General features: G+C 47.9%; 7 protein-coding genes across 7 annotated transcripts; 4 read left to right on the top strand and 3 right to left on the bottom strand.

Annotated features, from left to right (window-relative positions):
- Positions 1 to 391: 391 nt before the first annotated feature.
- Positions 392 to 1112, top strand: F4807DRAFT_429803 (uncharacterized protein). The gene has a single exon (XM_047998359.1). It carries the CDS (start codon positions 541 to 543, stop codon positions 1105 to 1107), a length of 567 nt encoding a protein of 188 aa, XP_047853394.1. The 5' UTR covers positions 392 to 540; the 3' UTR covers positions 1108 to 1112.
- Positions 1113 to 3016: 1904 nt separating this feature from the next.
- F4807DRAFT_136605 (uncharacterized protein) lies at positions 3017 to 4580 on the bottom strand. The gene has a single exon (XM_047993062.1). It carries the CDS (start codon positions 4305 to 4307, stop codon positions 3339 to 3341), a length of 969 nt encoding a protein of 322 aa, XP_047853393.1. The 5' UTR covers positions 4308 to 4580; the 3' UTR covers positions 3017 to 3338.
- A 1852-nt stretch (positions 4581 to 6432) lies between these two features.
- F4807DRAFT_136591 (glycosyltransferase family 62 protein) lies at positions 6433 to 8155 on the top strand. Its single transcript, XM_047993060.1, has 2 exons — positions 6433 to 7878; positions 7939 to 8155. Exons 1-2 carry the CDS (start codon positions 6811 to 6813, stop codon positions 7957 to 7959), a joined length of 1089 nt encoding a protein of 362 aa, XP_047853392.1. The 5' UTR covers positions 6433 to 6810; the 3' UTR covers positions 7960 to 8155.
- A 182-nt stretch (positions 8156 to 8337) lies between these two features.
- F4807DRAFT_136597 (ubiquitin-conjugating enzyme/RWD-like protein) lies at positions 8338 to 9513 on the bottom strand. The gene is made up of 2 exons (XM_047993061.1): positions 9185 to 9513; positions 8338 to 9046 (listed from the first exon to the last, which is right to left on the bottom strand). Exons 1-2 carry the CDS (start codon positions 9378 to 9380, stop codon positions 8721 to 8723), a joined length of 522 nt encoding a protein of 173 aa, XP_047853391.1. The 5' UTR covers positions 9381 to 9513; the 3' UTR covers positions 8338 to 8720.
- Positions 9514 to 10852: 1339 nt separating this feature from the next.
- Positions 10853 to 13792, bottom strand: F4807DRAFT_461410 (uncharacterized protein; the record flags this gene model as incomplete). The annotated part of the gene is made up of 1 exon (XM_048001678.1): positions 10853 to 13792. The coding sequence occupies one exon, from the start codon at positions 13790 to 13792 to the stop codon at positions 10853 to 10855; it is 2940 nt and encodes a 979-aa protein (XP_047853390.1).
- Positions 13793 to 17636: 3844 nt separating this feature from the next.
- Positions 17637 to 18725, top strand: F4807DRAFT_429794 (uncharacterized protein). The gene is made up of 3 exons (XM_047998358.1): positions 17637 to 17836; positions 17894 to 18039; positions 18101 to 18725. Exons 1-3 carry the CDS (start codon positions 17767 to 17769, stop codon positions 18239 to 18241), a joined length of 357 nt encoding a protein of 118 aa, XP_047853389.1. The 5' UTR covers positions 17637 to 17766; the 3' UTR covers positions 18242 to 18725.
- A 14-nt stretch (positions 18726 to 18739) lies between these two features.
- On the top strand, positions 18740 to 20387 carry F4807DRAFT_429791 (uncharacterized protein). Its single transcript, XM_047998357.1, has 2 exons — positions 18740 to 19524; positions 19597 to 20387. Exons 1-2 carry the CDS (start codon positions 19124 to 19126, stop codon positions 20246 to 20248), a joined length of 1053 nt encoding a protein of 350 aa, XP_047853388.1. The 5' UTR covers positions 18740 to 19123; the 3' UTR covers positions 20249 to 20387.
- Positions 20388 to 21267: the final 880 nt, after the last annotated feature.

The following is a 21267-nucleotide window of genomic DNA, read 5'->3' as shown; positions in this document are numbered from 1 at the left end:
TATCTCATATATAAAAAACCATCTTGGTAGCTGCTCGAATATACTAACACATATATCAGCTTCTACTCGAGGAATTTACCACAACAGCAGGCTATGGGGGTCCCGAATCCTCAATTAATCGTCGAGTTCTAGAACCCCTTGGATACTACCATGTAAAGGCCACGCGACGAATGCCGCGGTCTCGGTAAAGCGCCGGTTTCTGGGTTCGTTTTCCCTGGGAGGGCACGGAAATTATTAAACCTATCAGTATTATTAGACCTATCAGCAATATACAGACGCAGAAGCAGGACATAATTAGGATCGAGACTTGCAAATTAAAGTGGTTCGTATACAGCCTACGGTTAAGTGAAGGTTTGTATGACCACCGCGAATAACGGCTAAATACGAACTCGCACCCTGAGGCAGATGTTATATATACCTTGGTAGAGACCCCAGAGAAGGCACAATCTTCGGCGTACTTACACCTTTCTCTCGGCCAAGACTCATCATAAATATTTCGTATTTTATAGAATATAAAACGCGATACCCAGAGTTAAAAAAATGAGAACCCTCACCACCGCGCTCGCCCTCTCCCTGACGGGCCAAACCGTCCTAGGCCTGCCCAAACACACCGCCCGCCAGGACTCTCCTTCCTGCGCCGAGCTCTCGGCCTCCTCGCCCAACTGGCAGATCAGCAACGCGGCGTCGTCAGACTGGCCGGGCGGGGCGAGCGGGCGCGTGGAGCTGTTCGCGCGGCACGCGCCGACGGGCGTGCTCGCCGACTGCGACGTCGAGTACCGGCTCGACGCCGACGGCAACATCGTCGACTACGACCCTACGATCGCCGTCGCGTGCATGAACTTCGGCGCTAGCTCGCTTGCCACGAACGTCACGCTCGATATGGATACGCTGTTGTTGCGGTTGACGAGTACTTGGACTTGTGATGATGAGGAAGAAGGGGGGGAAGGAGGGGAAGTGTATATGGCGACTGGGGAGACGACGCTGGAGAGGGATACGTCGCCTGGCGCGTGTCTGGTTGAGCCGTCGCAGGTCGGCGAGTCGACGACGTGTCCGATTGCTGATGTGGTTGTTGAGGGGAAGCTGGCGGAGGGGGAGGCGGAGGCGTGAAAGGGGTTTGGGGGGGTGGGTTAGGGGGGAGTAGGGAGAATTTGATCTGGGGGTGCTTGATGTTACGATACGGATGTTTTTTGATATGATCCTTTTTGAAAAACCTACAAAATTTCATCTCGATTCAAGAACCGTGTAGATTCGTTGAGTGTAATATTTTCTAGTCCTACGGCGGTTGGTATCTAGTTCTAAAGCCCCTGAATATGTGGAACCTCTATGAAAATAGGACCGGTATATGATAATACATATTCGATATCATTTTAACTTAGAGTCGAGACTATGTAAATCTTTCATATAAGTCAATTAGGCCACCCCCCCTCCCCTTATTCGTAGAATGGTCCCCAGACTTCGATCACCACAACCTCCGACTACCCAGCAACCATGATTTATCCGATATCTTTGACATCCAGTGGAACCGTCGCTTAACTCAAGATCCTGTACGCGGCTTGTTGCTGTACAGCTCTCCGGTCACGTTTAAGGATGTTTAACTCGCCGTTAGATTCCAAATTGCTAAATCCTTTCTCTGTGAGTGAGGTTAAAAAGCTATCAACTTCTTCTACCTCTTGCCCAGGGACGAGTGGAATATAACCACGGCGACTGGTATAAGAACCTTGTTGAGCCCCGATAGCCGCGTTGCTTGGGTATATTTCTGTACATACCTTTCTCATTGCCAACAGGGGCGAGGGGAAACGCACATTGGGTTATATTCCTGGTGCTATGAGAAGTTGGCAGATGTACGTATAGATATATTCACACCTAGCAAGAACTTTGATACATATGGTAAAGGCAAACACACTATACAGATTCGAAAATCCTCTCATTCTCGCAGTGTCATCTGTCCTATACCCTTGCACTCCCTGGGTTTCCGCCACATTGCTACACTGCCTTGTAGCCTTGATAATTTACCTTACTAAAGTGTTTGAGTTAATTGTTATGCAAGTCTCCTAGTCAACAAATCTTTCAACAGACTGGACAACAACAGTATCGTCGTTCATTCCCAGTAGTTCCACTCTTACATCTTCTGTAGCTGAACCAGCAATTCAAATAGACCCAGGGACGTCCGCCTCAGCTACTTCTCCTGATGTCTCGCTTAACTTTGTCATGTTTAAAACTTGCTATGATTTGGCTGTCTCTGCCATTATGTCTTATGTGATAGCTGCAAGGAGAGTTGCTTTTGTTGGTCTATGGCGAAATCCTTGCTGTTGATAACCGCTTGCTCGGTTTAGGTCGTAGCGTAGGTAGGTACGATAACCAAAGACATCTTGGTAGGACGTCAAAACGATATGCCAGGCCATGAACTGAAGAGAAACAAGATATACTCATAACCCTAAGACGAGCAGAAGTAATTGTTAATGTATTTATATATACGTAAGAGACGAACTGCCAAGTATCGATAGAATGCGGACGACTTCCAATATTAAAAGGGGGTTGCCTAATAATAACCCTTCGTTATATAAAACTTATTCCGTAGTCTTCTTTCCTCTAACGGATGAGTAGATATTGCTGGAGCAAACGCTGTATATGACTACGGCAGGTCATGCCCCTTAAGAGACACCTGCATTGGCTTTCCAGGGGCGTGGTTATTGCTAATATACAATACTTCACCCCCCGAGCTTTTATGATACCACCTTTTCCCTAATCGCCTGGTTCGCCTTTAATTTCATCAGGAAAATGCCCAGCCCTTCTACATACCACGGGCAATCTTCCTTGACGAAACTTGGTCATCACAGAAGCTCTAGTGTGCTCCTACTAAATGAGACTCATTTCTAATGTTAAATCATCTTCTACTTATGTTAGCTAGACATACTATCATTACTTATATCTCACACTCAGATATTTCACTTAAGCATCATAAGCTTGCCTGTGTATAGCTGGAAATCACGTAACATCGCAAAGCAGCAGTCACAAGCTAAAACGATAAGAGTGTATTGCAATGATAAAGCGGATGAGGCAAGACTGACTCTTGCCTCTCCGCCTCAAGACCTGACATTGAGGCTATGTAATGAGCAACACATGCTTGCTAACCTTCATCATGAAATGCCCCCTTATGAAATGCAACGCAACAGGGTATCAAGCAGCCTTTGCAGAAACGCCTAACTGCCCTTCCTGACCGCAAAAGAGGTGAAAAATCAGATATGCTTGCAAACCGGACCAGGACCCGCCTTTTATGCCTTGTCTCGCGCCGTGCAACGGCAGTCCTCCACTAAAATCCACTAAGGGGCGTAGTGTTCTTAATCCTCCCATATCGTCTCCAAATCTAGATCGCCGCGTCGTTCGGCTCCGCAGACACTCCAGCGTTTGCGCTTGTCCCTAGTTCCGATGCCTAGCGTTCTTCCACGGATAGGCACATCCAGACTACCCCGACCCTTCGACTCTCCAGAATCTCCATCCTCTGCGGCCTCCGCAGCAGCTTTCAACTGGGCAATTCTGTCGGCTTCCAACGCAGCTTCTTCAGCGTCCGGAGAATCGGGGATAGTCTCTAGGCTTGAAATGCTAGGACTGCGGGATCTCATGGAACTCGGTGTTGATGGGATAGACGACGATGGATAATAGGAAGGGAAGGTGTAACTATTCGACAGACTTTCAGGTCTGAATAAAGGTGAGCCCGCGGTGGCTGGCGTTCCGGGAAGAGACGAGGTAGCGCTCGGCGTAGAGTATGCCGAGAATCGTAAGGGCGAAGTCGTCCGTCTGTGGGTAGGGTTGCTCCAAGTTGTAACACCAGGGTTCGTCGAGTTGCTCAGCTCAACGTGCCGCTTCTCGCCCTCCAAAACAGTCGAGCGAATAGGTGAAATCGGGGGATAGGCTTCATCGACTGGCTTCCTCGATGTTCGGTTTCTGTTAGGGGAGCTCGAAGGACTGTCCGGACGAAATGGTGGATAGAGTATTCGACCCGAACCATCAACACCTGGCATAGAGCGTGTGCGGCCTGAGATCGGAGGTGCGAGACTAGCAACCGACTTAGATCGTCCATGGCCGCCAGACAAAGGCGATGTGGTTCGGGGTCGATACGGGAGAGCATTGACACTTGTCCAAGATGGCGAGCTCGGCGACGGAGGCTCGGTCGATCGACGGAGGGTGGGAGGTTTGCGACTGGGATCCAAATCGGTAGTATTGATCGCAGCCGGCTGATGTAGACGTACAATAGGCAAAGGAGATGGGCGGAACTCCTCCATTCGCTCGGTCTCAGGAACGGGCTCCATTTCCCTCGAGGCTGGCCTAGGCGGTCTACCTTAACTACACCTTGTTTTCATAGAGTTGATGTATGACCCAGGATGGCGTGTAGAAACAGCTTGCTAGGTTGGCGGAATACAACCGTTGAGTGTGGATAAGAAAGTAAAATGTTGCTTCGATTGAGGTGCAAACTCTGGAATGCAAGTTTCAAAGTCAAGCCGGAACTAAGCAAACGAGAATTCCTTGCGAAGCTGCAAAGGGAGAGACAAGGCGAGTTGGAGTTGATATGTGACCGCAAGTTAGGAGTACTGTGGGACACAAGCAGGGTAAGGTTGACGGATAGAGAAATTGAATCTTATGCGGCCCGTATGTCGTACCGAGTCAGTTTCGAGGAGTCCGAGCTCCCTTGTGACCTGGTTGGTCGTGCTCGAGAAGTGCACGGGCGAGGAGATGCGATTTGTGTTGAGGTGAGCTCAAGGTGTGAAGATGGACGGAAAGAAATGGATGGAGAAGAAGACTGGACCGGTCACGATGTTAATGGTGTTAATGGTGTCTATGGTCCTTTAGTTGGCCGGAATGTCACAGGCGGTGGGTGAGCCCATTAGTATTGATACGGGCGACAGTGGACCTGGCATTTGGAGCCGAGACGGACAAGTCCGATGCCAGGGACGTGCAGGATTGCAGATGGAGATGGTATGGGGGTGGGAGGCGAGTCGAATTATAATAAAACAAGATGTTCCCCGGACAGCCGGGTTCGGGAGAACGAAATGCAACGAAATGTACTAAAAGAAAGTAGGAATGCCTTCTGCGATCTTTGACTGGCTAATGACCACGAATCTTGCCTTTCTCGGTATCGAAGAGGGGGACGGGCACGGAGCAGATGGCACGGATGGGTGGTAAAGCGTGAAAGAGTGGATTTGGATTTGAAGATGTCTGGGATTGTAGGTGCTAGGTAAGTTAAGGGTAGGTTAAGGGTTGGTTAAGGCAATTGATGTGCGAAGTCACATATGGAGAAGATCACCTGCATTTGGAAAGGTGGATAGTTTGGGGCTTGAACTTTGGGGTCCAACAGGTACCTAACCACTGTTAAATCTCCTTAGTGGGTGCTGCGCATAGGTCGGTCTAGCCTGCCTGAGTAACTAAAACGTCTCAATGTTCCACCACCGATTAGTGTTTGATTGGCTCTTGATTGGCCCTGATTGAGCCCCACAGGCACCATCCCCCAATTCTAGACTGCCATTCTACGTCCGTACCGGGTTTCTATCTGACGTCTTGGCGCATATGTTCTTGTAGGTGCATATGTCACTGGTCAACGAAAAGTTCGTATTATTGGCGGATTTCTACTTGGCAAAGCCGTAATACCCTATCGTTTCGAAAACCAATGCCAATTCTGGCGAACCTTTCATGTGAATGTAACACAAGCAACGCGAGATTCGAAGGTTACTAGACTTTTATGCGCGGTTAGTAAATTCACTTATGGCTGACCGGTTGACTCATTACGTCAGTTTACTCATATATTTCCAAGGCATCAAGATTTATGTGAATATCTGACTAAGTCATAGGGTGGTTTCTTCGGTAAGGAACAAATAAGCGGACGATTGATAAACAACTCCGGCTAGAAGATTACTTAAGCCTATAATGGTGTTGCCTGAGACGATCCATAGGCCTGTAATATTCGTAATTTTCATTTATGTGTGTAATAGCCTGATGGATCCAGACTGTGTACACATTCGTTCATGTCTTACATAAATATATTGATGTAGATACCTAAGCATGACAGCATCAGATCAAAGTGGTATCTTAATCCTTCAATGTTCTTTTCAAACTTTGGCTGAATAGGATAAGGTTATCTCGCAGTCTCGCATTACCCAGGTACGTAGTTGCCTCGTGCTGCTCATGCTAACTCGCGTCATGGTACGCCAGGTACGCCTATGAATGATATGGATGTATCAGCCATGCCTTCTAATGTGACACAATACAACAATACAACAATACATAAATGAGCTGAGTGGGCCTATAAGGTGCGCTAAAAGTTAGTGTATTCGACTCGTTTGACGGGTGCGAATTGAAGGGTTAAACGAACCTTGGTGTTGTACCTCGCCCAATCAATTAGGTGCATCAGGTACAGAATGGTCTAGGATGCACCTGCCGACCTATGGTTACCACGGTACATACTATGTACCAGCTTAGTGGCTTAGTGTTATCTGGCAATTCGACATGGTAAATTTAACCACAATTTTCTATACTACTACTACAACAGCCTCATATCACCAAACCCGACGACGAACTCATCGTCGCCCTCTGTCGGCGTGATATTACCTCTTACCTCGACGATTAACCGCGTAGTTGATTTTTATCCATCGCGAATTTTCACTTCGATACCATTTCGATATTTCGATATACATGCCCTCGATGGCCCGTGCCGATTGGTGATTTCATTTTAATTCATCACGTTCATCACTCTCCTTTTACGCCGTTTCGACTATTCTCTACCGTCCTCTTCCTGATCTGGAAGTCAATAAACAATTCACGATGGCGCGCCCTATGGGGCCGGTCCGCCTGCGTAGGACGAACTATGTTACCTTATTTATCGGCGCGATACTTTGCCTATTCATAATTTACTTTCTCTCCCACAACGGCTCCAGCACGCAGTCTGCCAGCGCGAACAGACCTCCCACCCGCAAACCCGCCGCAAAGGCTAGTCTCATCGGCGAAAGACCGCCTGTCCGCCGTTTCAACTTAAACAATGTTACAATCACGCCCGATCCCATTGGGAACCGAGAGGCCGTCCTAATCTTAACACCAATGGCGCGTTTCTACCAGGAATATTGGGATAATCTTCTGAAATTGCAATACCCGCGCGATCTCATCACCCTCGGCTTCATCCTACCCAAGAACAAGGAGGGCAATGCAGCGACGACCGCGCTACAGGCTGAGATCACAAAGATCCAGAAAGGCCGGGCGAAGGATCGGTTCAGGGGCGTAATCATCGAGCGACAAGACTTCGACCCTCCCCTGACATCACAAGATGAAAGCGAACGGCATAAGATGGCAAACCAGAAGGCGAGACGCGCTTCGATGTCTAGAGCACGTAATTCACTGCTCTTCACCACCTTGGGAGCCGATACCTCATGGGTGCTATGGCTGGATTCTGACATTGTTGAGACACCGCCCACCTTGATCCAGGACCTCGCGAAACACGACAAGCCTATTATCGTACCGAACTGTTATCAGAGATATATCGATACCGAAACTGGCAAGCCGGCAGAGAGACCGTATGACTTTAACAGCTGGCAAGATAGTCCAACCGCACAGGAGATCGGTTCCAAGATGGGACCAGATGATATCATCCTTGAAGGATATTCTGAGATGGCGACTTATCGAGCCTTGATGGCGTATATGGCAGAAAAGGACGACGAGCGGAATTTAGAAGTGCCTTTGGATGGCGTGGGTGGCACTGCCTTGCTAGTCAAGGCGGATGTCCATCGCGACGGCGCCATGTTCCCTCCATTTCCATTCTATCATCTGATCGAGACGGAAGGATTCGCCAAGATGGCAAAGAGATTAGGCTGGCATTCTACAGGGCTGCCTAATTACAAGGTATTAACAGTTTACACCAATATTATCTGAAAAGGCCTACTGATTAACTTGATACTCTAGGTTTATCATTACAATGAGTAAACGAAGAGGGGTGAAACAAAAATGCGGCTCAAATCACTTTTGGTTATTATGAACCTTGTAATCTGTTTATGAGTCTCGGAATGGTGCATCAGGGAGATGAGGAGTTTATACGTGGCCGTATTGTTTACGACGACGGAGCATGCGTTACTGAAACACATCCACAGCCGTTACAGTCGTAATGGAAAAAGGGGGCTTCCTGTAGATATTTATTGCTGCATCGCAGGACGGGGTTCATTGATTTTTTTTTTATAACTCTGTCACATCAGGTCAGGGGCCCAACGGGTGTTATAACAATACAAGGAGTCAGGGTAAAAACCGCTCTGGGCGTGTTGGCGGTCATTTATTTAGACGATATTCGTCCCTGTACCTCGTGAAAACAAACGATAAGATGAATGGCGTGTCATCATCAATTTAAGAGAGCAGTTCGATACCAAGGTCACATATTGGAGACAGCAGTCCAAGATCTCGCAATCCAACAAACGCCACCGTGTCTCATCCCAATTATCTACGGCCCTGACGACCGTATCCCTTTCCAAGTGCAAGCCGCAAGTGCAAATATGTAGCGCCTTTACCTCATCATCGAGTCCTATGTTCGAGCTTGTTTGTCACCCTGCACCTTTCTCCCGTTTGCCGTTCGTAAATGATTATAAACCAGTCTCCTTTCATAATAGTAGCCGCCAATCAACTCATCATCATCATCCTTCCTCTTCTCCTTTCGCTTCCCTAGGTACTTAAAAACCCTAGGTAGATTCCGTCCCTTACTACCTGCCCTCGTATCGTCCCGCCTCGTCACGGACCCAGAACTCGACCAGACGCCGGGCGCCCAGGACGTCGCCGCCGCGTATGAGGGCCGCGACGTCGACGTTGAGCGGGCTGTCAGTCTCGGGGCAGCTGAGCAGCATCCGCACGGCGCGCACGCACTCCAGCACGCTATACGCCGGCGTCCACGCCTCTTTCAGCAGGTCGAGGCAGATCTCGCCGCTGCGGAAGGCGATGTTGGCGTGCACGATCGGCGTCTCGAAGGAGATCTTGGGCGGTTGCAGCGGGTACGACGGCGGGATCGATATGCTGAGGAGCCAACGGCCTTCTGTTTAAGAGGGTGTGAGCGAGCTGTTGTTGTGTTGACGTAGGGTATTATGATGCGTAGGAGACTTGTGTGTACGGATGTATAGACGTATTTGTGGTGCTGTATAGGGATGTGAAAGGATTGCAAGTTGGGACGTACCATCGTAGCCGGATCCTATACCCCGTCCGTTGATCACGGCTTCCCAACGCAATAGCTCGTCCTCGCTCACCGGGCCCAGGCGCTCGATCCCCGTCTCGTTCGGCGCCTCCTTCTCCCAGACGGCGAGCTCCTTCAGCAGACGTTTCGTCGCATTGCGCGGGGAGGCCGCCGATACGGACACATTATTAGACGACATGGGGGTTTGTTATTACACGAGTAAAGCAAGCCCAAGTTTATTTCCTTCCCTTTCCTTTCCTTTCCTTTCCTTTCCCTTTCTTCACCTGCGTATGGATATTCTGTAAACCCAGTGAGATTAGAAATGGCGGAAAAGGGGTTATTAGAGAAGAGAAAATCCGAGGATGGGATCTGGTTCGGGGAGATCTTTGTGAGATTTCCAAGGTTGGTCGAGATACCCAAGATTTCCAAGATTTAAACAAGAAACCAAGCTGGCCAAGCTATGACATGATATGGATCCGGCGCCGACGACTCGGTAGGTCTCCAATTGGACTAGACAGGGATCCGCGTTTTCATTGGGTCGCGGCCTGGTCCATTACAGGCCGAGGCATCGTCTTGTAGAATATGTGCATTTAACCGAGAAATTACCTACTCGAACATATCGCGTTTGCTAGATATCGTCCAACCATTCATCTACTACTCCTCTTGGCTCCTGTCGTGGAGTATCGTGATTAGCTTCCTTAAAGACAGCTAATTTGGTATTCGTGAACTATTAAATTCGCCACGAGGTAATGTTATGTAAACATAATGGTAACCCAAGTATGATGGATAGCGTTCACATTCATATACAATTCCTTAGAGTACATATGTTAAACACTAATAAACTCCTAATTCTCATCTGTAGTAGCTACCTAAGTACCTAATATTGTACAAGCTGGATATTTAATACAGGACAAGTGACCAATAATAATTCCTTATGGAAGAGGGAGCGGAATACCTCACATGGGCTAAGTACCTATGTAGGTCAAGTCACCTTACGGTTAAAACTTTTGAAATGCCATATGCATAATAATGTATGTTCACTATTATTTGTGTACAAACCTGCATATTAAAACAGTCGGTTTGAACGACTACCTATTCTGCAGCACGTGTAGCAACGAACCCGAAGTTCTATGGATCATCTTCATCTTCCTCAGATCTCTCTCCACCCATATCATCTCTCCCCTTCGCGTGCTATGTCCAGAGAAAGCAGACACATCATCCTTAGATGACGGTATGTGATTTTTTTGCCAGCCTATATGGCCATTCAGTTTCTTCATCTTAAGCAACGGATATGGACTTGATTAAGCCCTAAAAAAAGAAAACGGAACCGTGGTCATGAAATGGCTCAAGGTGCCGTCATGATTTCGTTAATAAATGATTGTGAGAAAAATAAGACCCTGATATTTCGGGTTCTCGTATGCGCACAGAATGTCTGTTCCGCAAATAAAGTCGTAAGCGAGTGTTTCGAATACCACCTAGGAGCTGACCATCTATGTGGAGCTCGACTTCGTGGTAAGGAGAAATCCGTGAGAATACATGAACTTCATCGTATCCGTTAATGGTGTGGATTGAAGCAGAAACAGAAGTGTCGGCCGGCCTCAACCCATTGTTACTAGCGATGGGACCGTCTAGCAAGAGTCTAGTTGAATGGAAACTTCGAAGCATCCTGACTCAAGATTCGGCTGATCCTTTCGGCTTCCAGAATTGCATCAACCGACTAAAGCGCCTGGTTTTGCTAGTCTTGGGCTTCTTTTCCGGCTCGGTGTCGAGAGGAACTTCCATGCTCAGCTTACTTCGCTCTCCATGAGCGCTGCTAATCAGCCGGCTAAGACTAACCAGACTCGATCTTCGACGACCAAACGCTGAAGCGGAAAATGAAGCGGGCCGTTGATCATGAAACGGCATGTTTCTAGGCTGAACACCAGGGTTGAAGCTGCTTTCTCGCGTCGTAGTCGAGTTGCTGCTCGTCAAAGATGGGACATCAACTGATATTCGTACCAATTCAGGACCGGGCTCGCCCAACAAAAGCGAATGGTAGTTGTTTTCATCATTGATGGATGATTGCGCAGTTGAGATTCTGCGTGCATCATAGGACATCGGCGACCGAGGCGAAGGAAATGAGGATGAATAAGTCGTCGAGTATGGTGTAGCCGGAATCGCTGGAGGAATTGGGTACGATGTATCAAGCGGGTCAACTTCGTAACTGAGAATGGTGCGAGGTGAAGGTGCCCCTGAGCTAGGGGTTTCCGGAGTACCTAGAATGCTGCTATCGCGCCTAAATGTGACATAGCTGGGTTCCTCTGCAATAACTTCTTCGCAAAGACCACTACCAGGATTTTCGGTCCTCATTCTAGATCCTGGTCTCTGTATGTCTAAACTTGACGCGCTACCCTTGCGTTTGGTCGAGGTGAGAGTTTGTTGGGTATCCTTTGGACTGGCTTTACTAGGCTCATGTTCTTGCGTAGGTGTTGAGCTGGCATCATCCTCGCTATTGGATGTCGACTCAGAATCATCAGAGCCATCCTGAGTTTCAGTGGCAGATGCCTCCGATGGAGTTTTTGCGCTCATGTCCTCATCTTCTTCCTCGTCCTCCTCAAATACGTCGGCCATAGTTGAGGAGCTAGCGAATCGATGTATACCGCTTCGAGCAGCTTCAAAAGGAGGCATTTCAGGAGCACTCTCAGCGCGACGATGGTAATGCATTCCAGGGCCACTGAATCCTCGCAAGCCAGCAGCACTATGAAGTTGACGCTTTGGTGGGGCACCAAGTTTCTGGGCCTCTTCCCATTGAGGATCACGGCTAGAAGGGGTGTTGAACGGACCAAGGGCAGCATCGAGATCAATCATAGGATAAGCTACATCATCGTCAGCCATTCGACTAGGTTTAACGGCGACTGGTTCGGCTTCTGATTGAGCGGGCTCGGTCACCATAACCACAGGCGCCACGGGAACCGAAGGTGCCGTTGGCGCCTCAAGCACTCCCAAATCACCATCATCCAGATATTCGAAGTCTCGGGTTGGCGGCGTTTGCGAACGACGGCGTAACGACTTCGACTTTTGACGCGACTTGGACTTCCTAGTCAGAATGGAGCCAGCCCACGACTTAACCTTTTTCTGCTTCTTCTTTCTCCCTCCACTCTTCTTACTATCTGAGCGAGATGCGATGCCATCGACACTTGGGCTCGGTTCAAATTCACCGATTGGATCTGCCGTCTCAATCTTTTTTTCCACTGTGCCAGATGAACTTGAACTAGCTGATCTCGCCTTTGTAGGCGAGCTAGCACCCGTGAAGGGTTCGAGACGGAAGAAAGACCACCTTTTAGGCGTTTTGGTGGGACTTGGATTTGTGGGCGAACCGGAATCCCTCTTAGGAAGATCCATCAATAACGGAATCGAATTTCGTCTTCTAGGCGACGGGGAATCTCCGGTAAGCACCAGAAGACTTGGGGATCGTTCTAGCACAGCACCTGCAGTACTAGGACGCGAGTCACTCTTTGTGCGAGAAACATTCGATCCAACCAAATTGGACGAATCTCGATCTGCAGGTGGTAGGTTCGTCCCTGAGACAATAGACGAAATACTTCCTGAAACCCTGTGGCCAGGTCGGACTGTCATCGTACTAGACGTGTCGGTTGAAACCATTGACAGTGGTCGAGGAATAACCTCAACAGTATCAGAGAACCCAACACGTGTACGAGCGGGTGCTATCGGTGACGGATCCGACTGTGACTGCAACGCGGGTTGGCTGTGCACCTCTTGGGCTACCCTTTCGTTTGTCTGCTGTGGAACTGGTTCGGTTTTAGGAGGCTCGATGCTTGGTTCCGGGAAATTGCGATACTTGTCATCAAAATCGGCCGGACTAGCAGGCGCACTATTGCCCCTCATCGTAGGCGAATTATTCGGCTTGAGTATCATGGTTAGATCGTGACTAGAGATCGCACCAGAACGGCGATGAGCGTGGCCCCTTCTTGGGTGCGCGTCTGCAGGCGACAGTTTGGGCGATGCAAAGCCACTTTCTGATCTTGTTGGGCTCGTGCTCATCACAGTAATTGATCCTCCGGATCTAAGCTTGCCACCTACAAACTCACTTCCGCCTCGTCGATGCCCGGTGCGACTCGGAGACATAGGTGATGGCGGGGAGAGCGGAGGACTGAGTAATGATTCGTCGGGTCCAAGTGTTGCGCCTGGATTGAACGAAAAGTTCGGCAATGCTGGGGATCTGGTAGGACGGCCTGCGTTATCTGGGCCAGAGTTGGCGCTTGGGTTGAAACTGAAGTTCGGCAGAGCAGGCGATTGAGACGGGAGACTAGTTATTTCTTGCGAGAAGTCAGAAATTCGCCCGGGAATATCTATAGCAGACTGAGGTCGTCGACCTGTCGCCCTAGAGAACGATGGTGGCGCCGAACAAGACGCTGGGCGAGCCGGGAACACAAAGTGCGGGTTGGGCGGAGGCAAGCTATTGCGCGGCGAAGGCTGGGGACTAGATATAGCTTGTTGGGTCATCTTGTTATCCTGAAGCGCCGGAATACGAATTGGACGGGACGAAATATCGTTAGGTTCGCTCATCGTAGCCGTTTCGGTTGGACGGCTGGTAATTAATGCGGTGGCCATCTTCCTTCAAGCCGCACCGCGGCAAACAACCGAGAAGCTAGATGCGGAGGAATATCATAGAGTATCTTTCGAGTATTATACCGGACGAAAGGCGTCAGGACCGAGGAAGTTACTTGAGCATGTCAAGTTGGCGATGCGCGAAACTCGAGTAGTTGAGACGCCTGAGAGGCAAATCAAAATTAGTTTTGCTGTGATATTACGTTGGTGACGAGTAAGAGAATATTGATCTGGTGAGGTCGTGACTCAGATGAGACAAATATCGTACCTCGTCGTTGGCGTGAGGCGGGATGTTTCGTTAGCAGTCGGAGTCAAAACAACGGTGTAGGCGACGGTGGTTCTGGTTCCCTCTCTCCGACTAAAATCGCTGACGAAAGGACCAAAATAAGGATAGATGTAGAATATGGAATTGAAAGAATTAATTCAAAGGAGCGGACGGCCAAGACCAGAGTAAATCGTTAAAAGAAAAACGAAGATTTACCCATGGAATTGACCAAGCGTTGTGGTGGCGGTTGAGGATTGAGGGCTTGGAGGGAGTGTGAAGAAGGATTGAGGAATTATCGTGTAGGTGCGCAGACGTTGCTGAGAGGATAGAAAGTGTGCACGGAAAAAAAGCCACTCTCCACTGTTAGGCATCGGGTTGGTGGCAGGTTGAACCGTGCGGGAGACAGGCTTGCCTTAACGCTATACTGTACGTAATAAGTAGCCAGGTAATAAGGATCTCGGGCTTGCAGGGGACAGGGGGTGAGAAAAGTACCTTCCTAGATGTACATATCTGCTCTTCTGCGCTGTATGCCTGTATGAAGCGGACGCTAAACAGCACGTACCACCCCCAAATAACATTTAATCAATTTGCGCAGTTGCAGGAATGACGACCGTTTCTCCTTCCAGATGTTGTTGTGCTTTTGGTGTACCTTAATATTTTACATATAGGTGCTGAAAAAAAGAATAACAAGCTAAAGTAACATTAAATGATTTGAATTTCGGATTCCCACCATTGATAACTTGACAACCCCTTCGACTAAACAAAGAAACTAGTTCCCCATTCAAGACAGCTGAATCAAAAATGTGTCGCTTACAGTACGTGTATCGAAGTATGAAGGATAATCGCCAAGGTACCACTTATTAGGAGTACACACCTAACACTACCTTGACTGTCCTGCTGCCTCGACCACCTACTACCCAGTCTGCCAGCAACAGCGTACCTTGCGCTCTCAACGCACGGAGTCTATGTACACGATCTGCAGTCACACCGAGGGTACACTTCCCCGTAAGGAGACCCTGTAGAAGATTGCGTCTACGTGGACTAGTGACTAGTGCACATCTCGTTACCCAGTACTGCTACCGCTTCCAAGATAATCTTGTCAGGGAAAATGGCTCCGTTCATGGCCCAAGTGGAAATTCGCAACAGGCGGGTCTCGAAAGCCATGCTAACTAAGTGGCCCATGACCTCATGATCAGTGATCACAACAAGTCGTGCCGTTTACGACCTGATTGAGGCTCGTGCGAGGTATGACGAAGAAACAAACCGTGGTTTGTGGTGGTTTATAGGGAAACGATGCCGGCTCTCCTGGCTGCCTGGCTGTCTCTACATTAGATAAGGGCACTATGGCAACCTGGAACGCGAGTCCTCAGGGCCCTGTTTATGCACCGTCAGTTTCGTTACCGCTATCAATAGGTATCTACCTACCTACAGTACCTTACGGGTGGCCTATCATTATGAACGACATAAGGTGCATACCAAATTATTGCGATGCGCGATTCATAGAACGGAACACTGATCTCCCTAACGGTACAGAAGCGAGCGGCGAATCGCAAAAATGGTTCAAGTACCTACATAATATTCTCCGTCACCTTCACTCAATTAAATCAGGAGAAGCAAAATCATCCCTAGAATAGGATTCACAACTTCGATTCAGATGGTTCATTGAAAACTTCTAACCCCTGAATAATTACATATCATGAGAAGGTATCTTCAACAGGCTTAGCCAGGCACAGACACAGGCACAGACAAACCGGCATCTTAACACTATTACACTACTGGAAAACCCTGGAAATTATGCATCGACGTGTACAGCACCAAGAACAAGCCTAGTGGAAGACCGCTTTCCTCTTTCGGACGTAGGCTCTCTAGTCCTCGGGGCTCCCCTGCAGCGCCCTATCCCTTCTTGGATATCGTTCACCCACGCCTCCTAGGCCTCCTTCCTCTTAGCGGCTTTGTTACATTTGCGGCTGTAGGGGGGCATCGAAAAATCGGCAAGATTTAATGTTGGTTTAATCAATCCTACACATACAGATATGTATTAATACGCTCATCCTAAGCAGGTACCTATTGTTGCTTGTAAAAGGTTCTAGTTCTGTGCTGTCCATGGTAATACATGCAGCCACCCGTCTCTACGTTGATAGCTTACGCGGGCAGTGCCGTTATCCTATTTTTGATAATTCAACCTTCGAGTTGTCGAATGCAGAACAAATTTGGAAGTCGACCACCACCGAACGCAGAGCAGAAATACATATGTACAAGATACCTAAGCAAAGGAGGGTAACAAAAAGTCTCATCCCACGTCGAGTCGGCGCAAAACATGCAACCGGGTTTGCCGTAGCTACGATTCGTTACCTTACTGCATACATAGTACACACTGCTGCAGGCCTGTAAGCAGCCGTCGCATTAGCCTTTCATGGTTTACAGCCAATGGATGCTAATCAATTCGAGGTACTCAGATAACTTTGCATTCGTCTGTGGGTATTTCGCCGGATAAACAGTGCTGTGTAGTCGATCCTGCTATTTGTTACCGGTCATTATACTCCATTGAGATGTTTGCAATGGGCTTAGAATATTATTCAAGTGAAGGAACGCAAATTTCATTGTTCGACGCTTGCTAGAAGGGCTAAAGTGTAGAAATGAGCTAAAATCAATAATTGACTACCAATTATATCTCATCTCCGATCACATATATCCCGTAGCTAAGAATATCGTTACAAACGAGCTATTAATTTCGCCTACAGTTGACCTAGCGATCCTAAGAACAGAGTAACAGAACTCAGGACTTTACGCATGTTGCTGGCGGCTATGTCCAAGCCTCAATCTCCCCATGTTGTATGTCGGTTGTATGTAATTCTGAATACGGACGCGGAGCACTGGACATCGATGAATAACCGGGATGAGCCCTTGCCATGTCGCTTCTGGATGGGGGTCAAGTGATAACTGATGACAAGACTTAATACAGAATCCTTTGCGGAGAGATCCTTGCCTCGTGATATCAAACCCCCAAGGGTCAGCTGGGGCTAGCGTACCCTGCGTACCATAATCGTATTTATACGCCGAGAAAAAACGATGTTATCCTCGACAACCGTTTGCCCTGTAGATTGTCTGTCATGAATTTCAGATGTACATGGATCTTTGCCGGCCACCTTTAAATAGAAGACATCCATCTCATGTTTCCCTGGTATATCTAATACACGATGGGTCTCCCTAACGAGTCCTTGGCGAGATTCATGAAGTTGTACAAATGAAGGACATATTCAGCATACCGAGGTAAACAACAATGCCAGCTTCATCTCGCTGTAGTTTCATAGGGCACAACATGGATAGAACTAAAGAAAAAAAAAATACCCGAGTCGAGCAGCCTAGAACATTGAAGGTCAAACACCTTGTTTCAATGTAGGTACGACAACTAGTGCGACGATTAGGGGCCAATAGGGGCCAATGAAACCGTAAAATAGTACATAGGTACATAAGCAGGCCTAGAATTCATTATTGTTAGGCGGAAAATAGTTAATGCGGGGCTGATCTATTATCCACTTTTACCATCTAAAGTTCGTGGGGTCTTGAGTATCTGTTTTTTTCTAATCGCAATAGATTCGTACATTGTGCCCAGCTCATAATAAGCTGCCAACGATCACACACGGTTTTCCTGGTGGGATCGGCTTATACGTACTAACTTGCGGTAAAAAGATTTATATTCATCAATCATCTTATGCCCATCATGTCGGCCACCACCGCGACGGCTGGAAAGAAGCAAGAGTCTCAGGGAATGCGCAAAAATGGTAAGAGCTGTTCGGTCACGATTTTATGTCTCATCCAAGACTTATACAATTGCATAGGAAAGCAATGGCACCCCCAGCGGAAAGCGTTTCGACCGGGATCTGGCTTAACTTCATATGAGAAACGAACGAAACTGCGCATGGAAACAGCCGCGATGAAAGCAAGAGAAAAGGAGATGAAGGAAGAGAAAGAGGCCCAAAGACAGGTATAGCCTATGTTGTCGGTGCGGAGATGCGCTAGTAATGTATAACTGACATGTGGACTAGCAACGAGTACAAGCAATCAAGGAAAAGCGGGCGGCAAAGGAAGAGAAAGAGCGGTATGAGAAGATGGCAGAAAAGATGCATAAGAAACGAGTTGAGCGCCTGAAGAGAAAAGAAAAGCGGAACAAGCTCCTCAATTCGTGATCCGCATCTGGGTGTCCTTTTACATACCTACATACAGAACCACCTACATCCACGGCTACCTCTCTTTACGAAGCAGGGGAAGGGCATCAACACGGACCAGTCAACTATTGATAAGGACGGCGTAATTGGACCAGAAAGCGGGATTCATCTTCAATTGATCAATTCAAGAAGATTGTGGGGATGAAGTCGGTCCGGAGTCGTCGAATTCTATTCCACTGGTGTTCATGTAAGGGAGAGCAGCATTTCAGTTTATGAGATGCCTGCTGTGTCACCACCAGATCGGACGCCACAAAGTATCACGGATCTTGAAGTGCAAAAAGATAAGCTGGTAGGTGAAAGAGGAATGATGACGGGCTTAAATAGTTCGCAACGGTCAAAGCGATAAGCGCCATCTGATGTTAGCAATATCCATGCAGTGGATGAAAACTGCCATTTAAATACCATCACGAATTCTCGTCATCTATGATCATGTATACAACCCGACCTACCTACCTAGATATGCTCTTTGAATAATTGTGATCGGATTAGTGTAACCTTTCTACGATTGGATATATAGGTATGTTCGCAGTACTTACCTAGTAATCTGTGACATGTGAAAGGGCGGATGTTGCCGTGGTGGGGTGCCGGCGTCGAACTTTAACCAGTTCTTCCACTACCGATCCAATGGAAGCTTGCTTTATTCCCCTTTGCACCATGTTGGCATACACCACAATACACTACGCACATGTATGCATACGCTTTCAATGCACGGTGCAATACATTATAGGGGAGTATTGCTCATTTCATCCATTAAGATCATCTCCGGTCTAAAATAAAAGCTACCCTACCTTAGGGGTTGCTTTAGGGAGCCTACTTATCTACCCAGCTAGTCCCGGCAAGAAAATGTCCAAGAATCAAGATTTCGACCACCTAAAGCCTGCAGCTACCTCGCCACAACGACCTCGTCATCAAGTTAAACGGTCCATAACTGAGTTATCATCGCCAATCAAGCTGCCCCGATATCACCACTTACATCATCTTCAACGGAAGGATCGCGACAACGATGACCAACCCCCATTATCCGCAAGCATCATGCTTCATATCCCGCGAGGCTCGTTTGACCTACCCCGATCCGAAGGAGCAACTCCGTCGGCAAATTCAGAATCGGGCCTCAGGATAAGCATGCTTAATTCTGCCACCGAGGATGCCATTCGCAGCGTTGGGCCCGCGGCGCCTCAGCTGCCCTCGACAAGTCAAGAGGAATTATCGCACGAGCAAAAAGAGAAGGAGGTTTCAAGAATATCGTCCGTCGCTCAACTTTCCAGGCAGCCCGATAATGAATGGGCTACGAACTGCTATGGCTAACGTTGTAACAGGGGTTTGAGGAAATCGCTCGTGGAGTTAAGCGCATCTTCGACTACGACGACAAGACGCCTCGACGATACGTATTACGCCGTTCTTGAAAAGCTCGGTACACTCCAGGGCGCAATCATAGCTCTTAAGGAACTTGCTGGCATGTCACAAGAACTAGACGAGAATTTCAAAACGGAATCGCAAGTTTTAGTAAACGAGCTGGAGCAGCAGGCCAATTCGTTTGGTCAATTCGATGACCAACAAAAAAGAATCGAAGAACTACAGGGTCGCATACACGAAGGTCGCGGCAAGGTTGAGGCTCTCAGCAAACGAGTGGACGTGGTACGGGACCGAATCGAGAGCTGGGAGAGGGCGGATATGGAATGGCAGGAAAGAACAAGAAGACGCCTTACAATTATATGGATCATCACGTCTATTGTGATCTTCTCACTAATACTTCTCTTTGTCGGGGCTCAGTATGCACCTTCTGAAGATACGTCCGGACTTGCCATCTCAGCATCGAGCAATGAAGGACAGCCAGATATGAGCGAAATGGGTAGTAACCATAGTAAAAATGTTGCTACTATGGTGGATGAGGTGAGACAGGTACTCGGCACCAGGAGAGATGGGGAACCCGTCGAAGACAATGTGCTCCGAGCCTTCGACGAGCTCTGAGCCGTAACTCCGGGAAAGGCTTTGGTGGTTTTTTTTTGGTTCGGCTTTCATATCCGGAGAATTAGAATGCATTATAGTAGAACTGTAGAAACAATGATACCCCTTACAAGATTAGACACAACATGAAGACAATGCCGGTTTACCGAGTAGCTATGTTTGCCATTGGCGGGCCGCGATTCGGGTTCTCGTCATACCTACCTATTTAGTGATACTGTGATGGCAATCCCGACTGTCTCATCATCGTTACTCCTCCCTTACGTTAATGACTGTTGAAAACCACCTATAGTTGGCTCGTCAACTAGGATGCCATAACCACATCAGATTTCACACTGAGACACCTAGATGCTTGGATTCCTATTTCATGTTTAGAGAGCTTATACGCACGTATCACAGTTTATAACTACATACATATAATAGTATGCAGATGTTAGTATTGAGACGGAACACGGAAGGAGAGGGTTACGCTAAATTTAACTACCTGTGTAGTCGGCTTAATATGCCGTCTTAACCGCGTGGAGTTTTGCGCGAATCAGGTCTTGGCATCAGCCCTGTACAGCTGAAGCTGCGGAGCTTAAACATGATGTGATGCGTAAGTCCTGCATATCTAGATGCCGAGTGACTGTTTCTTCTCAATCGCCATATTATGTCGTTCGGTAAGCTTCGATTCTCGAGAGTCGGCCACTTAGCAGTATGTTCAATCCATACAAGGATCAAATTTTATATGCGGTGAAATAAACAGTTTCTTGAATGTACAGAATATACAGTGATGGTGGGGCACATGATTGAAAGGTTCTTGCTTGTCGACGTCATCTCCAAGCCACTTCGGTATACAAGTTAATAGGCAAGGTAGTCACTAGTAGTCACGACTGAAAGCGGTTCCATTCATATTACCAATTGGGTTGCGAAAAGACGCTACTGTCCAACGGCGCGTGTCAAATCAGATCTAAGCTACTCGGGTCTGCTAGCTTGGCTGTTCTTAATTAAAAATAAGCTCTAAGTTTCCAACGCAATTTGATCAC

This window comes from Annulohypoxylon truncatum, assembly GCF_022578515.1.
Source record: "Annulohypoxylon truncatum strain CBS 140777 unplaced genomic scaffold F4807scaffold_20, whole genome shotgun sequence".
NCBI classification, from domain to species: domain Eukaryota; kingdom Fungi; phylum Ascomycota; class Sordariomycetes; order Xylariales; family Hypoxylaceae; genus Annulohypoxylon; species Annulohypoxylon truncatum.
The sequence above is the reverse complement of the archived record's forward strand: the minus strand, read 5'-3'. Positions and strand labels throughout refer to the sequence as shown.

Coding starts and splice junctions, on each gene's coding strand:
- F4807DRAFT_136597 (XM_047993061.1), bottom strand. CDS start 9,380: ATGTCGTCTAATAATGTGTCCGTATCGGCGGCCTCCCCGCGCAATGCG. Junction 9,047..9,184: donor TATAGGATCCGGCTACGATG/GTACGTCCCAAC, acceptor CCTCTTAAACAG/AAGGCCGTTGGCTCCTCAGC.
- F4807DRAFT_429794 (XM_047998358.1), top strand. CDS start 17,767: ATGCCCATCATGTCGGCCACCACCGCGACGGCTGGAAAGAAGCAAGAG. Junction 17,837..17,893: donor TCAGGGAATGCGCAAAAATG/GTAAGAGCTGTT, acceptor ACAATTGCATAG/GAAAGCAATGGCACCCCCAG. Junction 18,040..18,100: donor AGAAAGAGGCCCAAAGACAG/GTATAGCCTATG, acceptor CATGTGGACTAG/CAACGAGTACAAGCAATCAA.
- F4807DRAFT_136605 (XM_047993062.1), bottom strand. CDS start 4,307: ATGGAGCCCGTTCCTGAGACCGAGCGAATGGAGGAGTTCCGCCCATCT.
- F4807DRAFT_429803 (XM_047998359.1), top strand. CDS start 541: ATGAGAACCCTCACCACCGCGCTCGCCCTCTCCCTGACGGGCCAAACC.
- F4807DRAFT_429791 (XM_047998357.1), top strand. CDS start 19,124: ATGTCCAAGAATCAAGATTTCGACCACCTAAAGCCTGCAGCTACCTCG. Junction 19,525..19,596: donor AAGGAGGTTTCAAGAATATC/GTCCGTCGCTCA, acceptor ACGTTGTAACAG/GGGTTTGAGGAAATCGCTCG.
- F4807DRAFT_136591 (XM_047993060.1), top strand. CDS start 6,811: ATGGCGCGCCCTATGGGGCCGGTCCGCCTGCGTAGGACGAACTATGTT. Junction 7,879..7,938: donor CAGGGCTGCCTAATTACAAG/GTATTAACAGTT, acceptor TTGATACTCTAG/GTTTATCATTACAATGAGTA.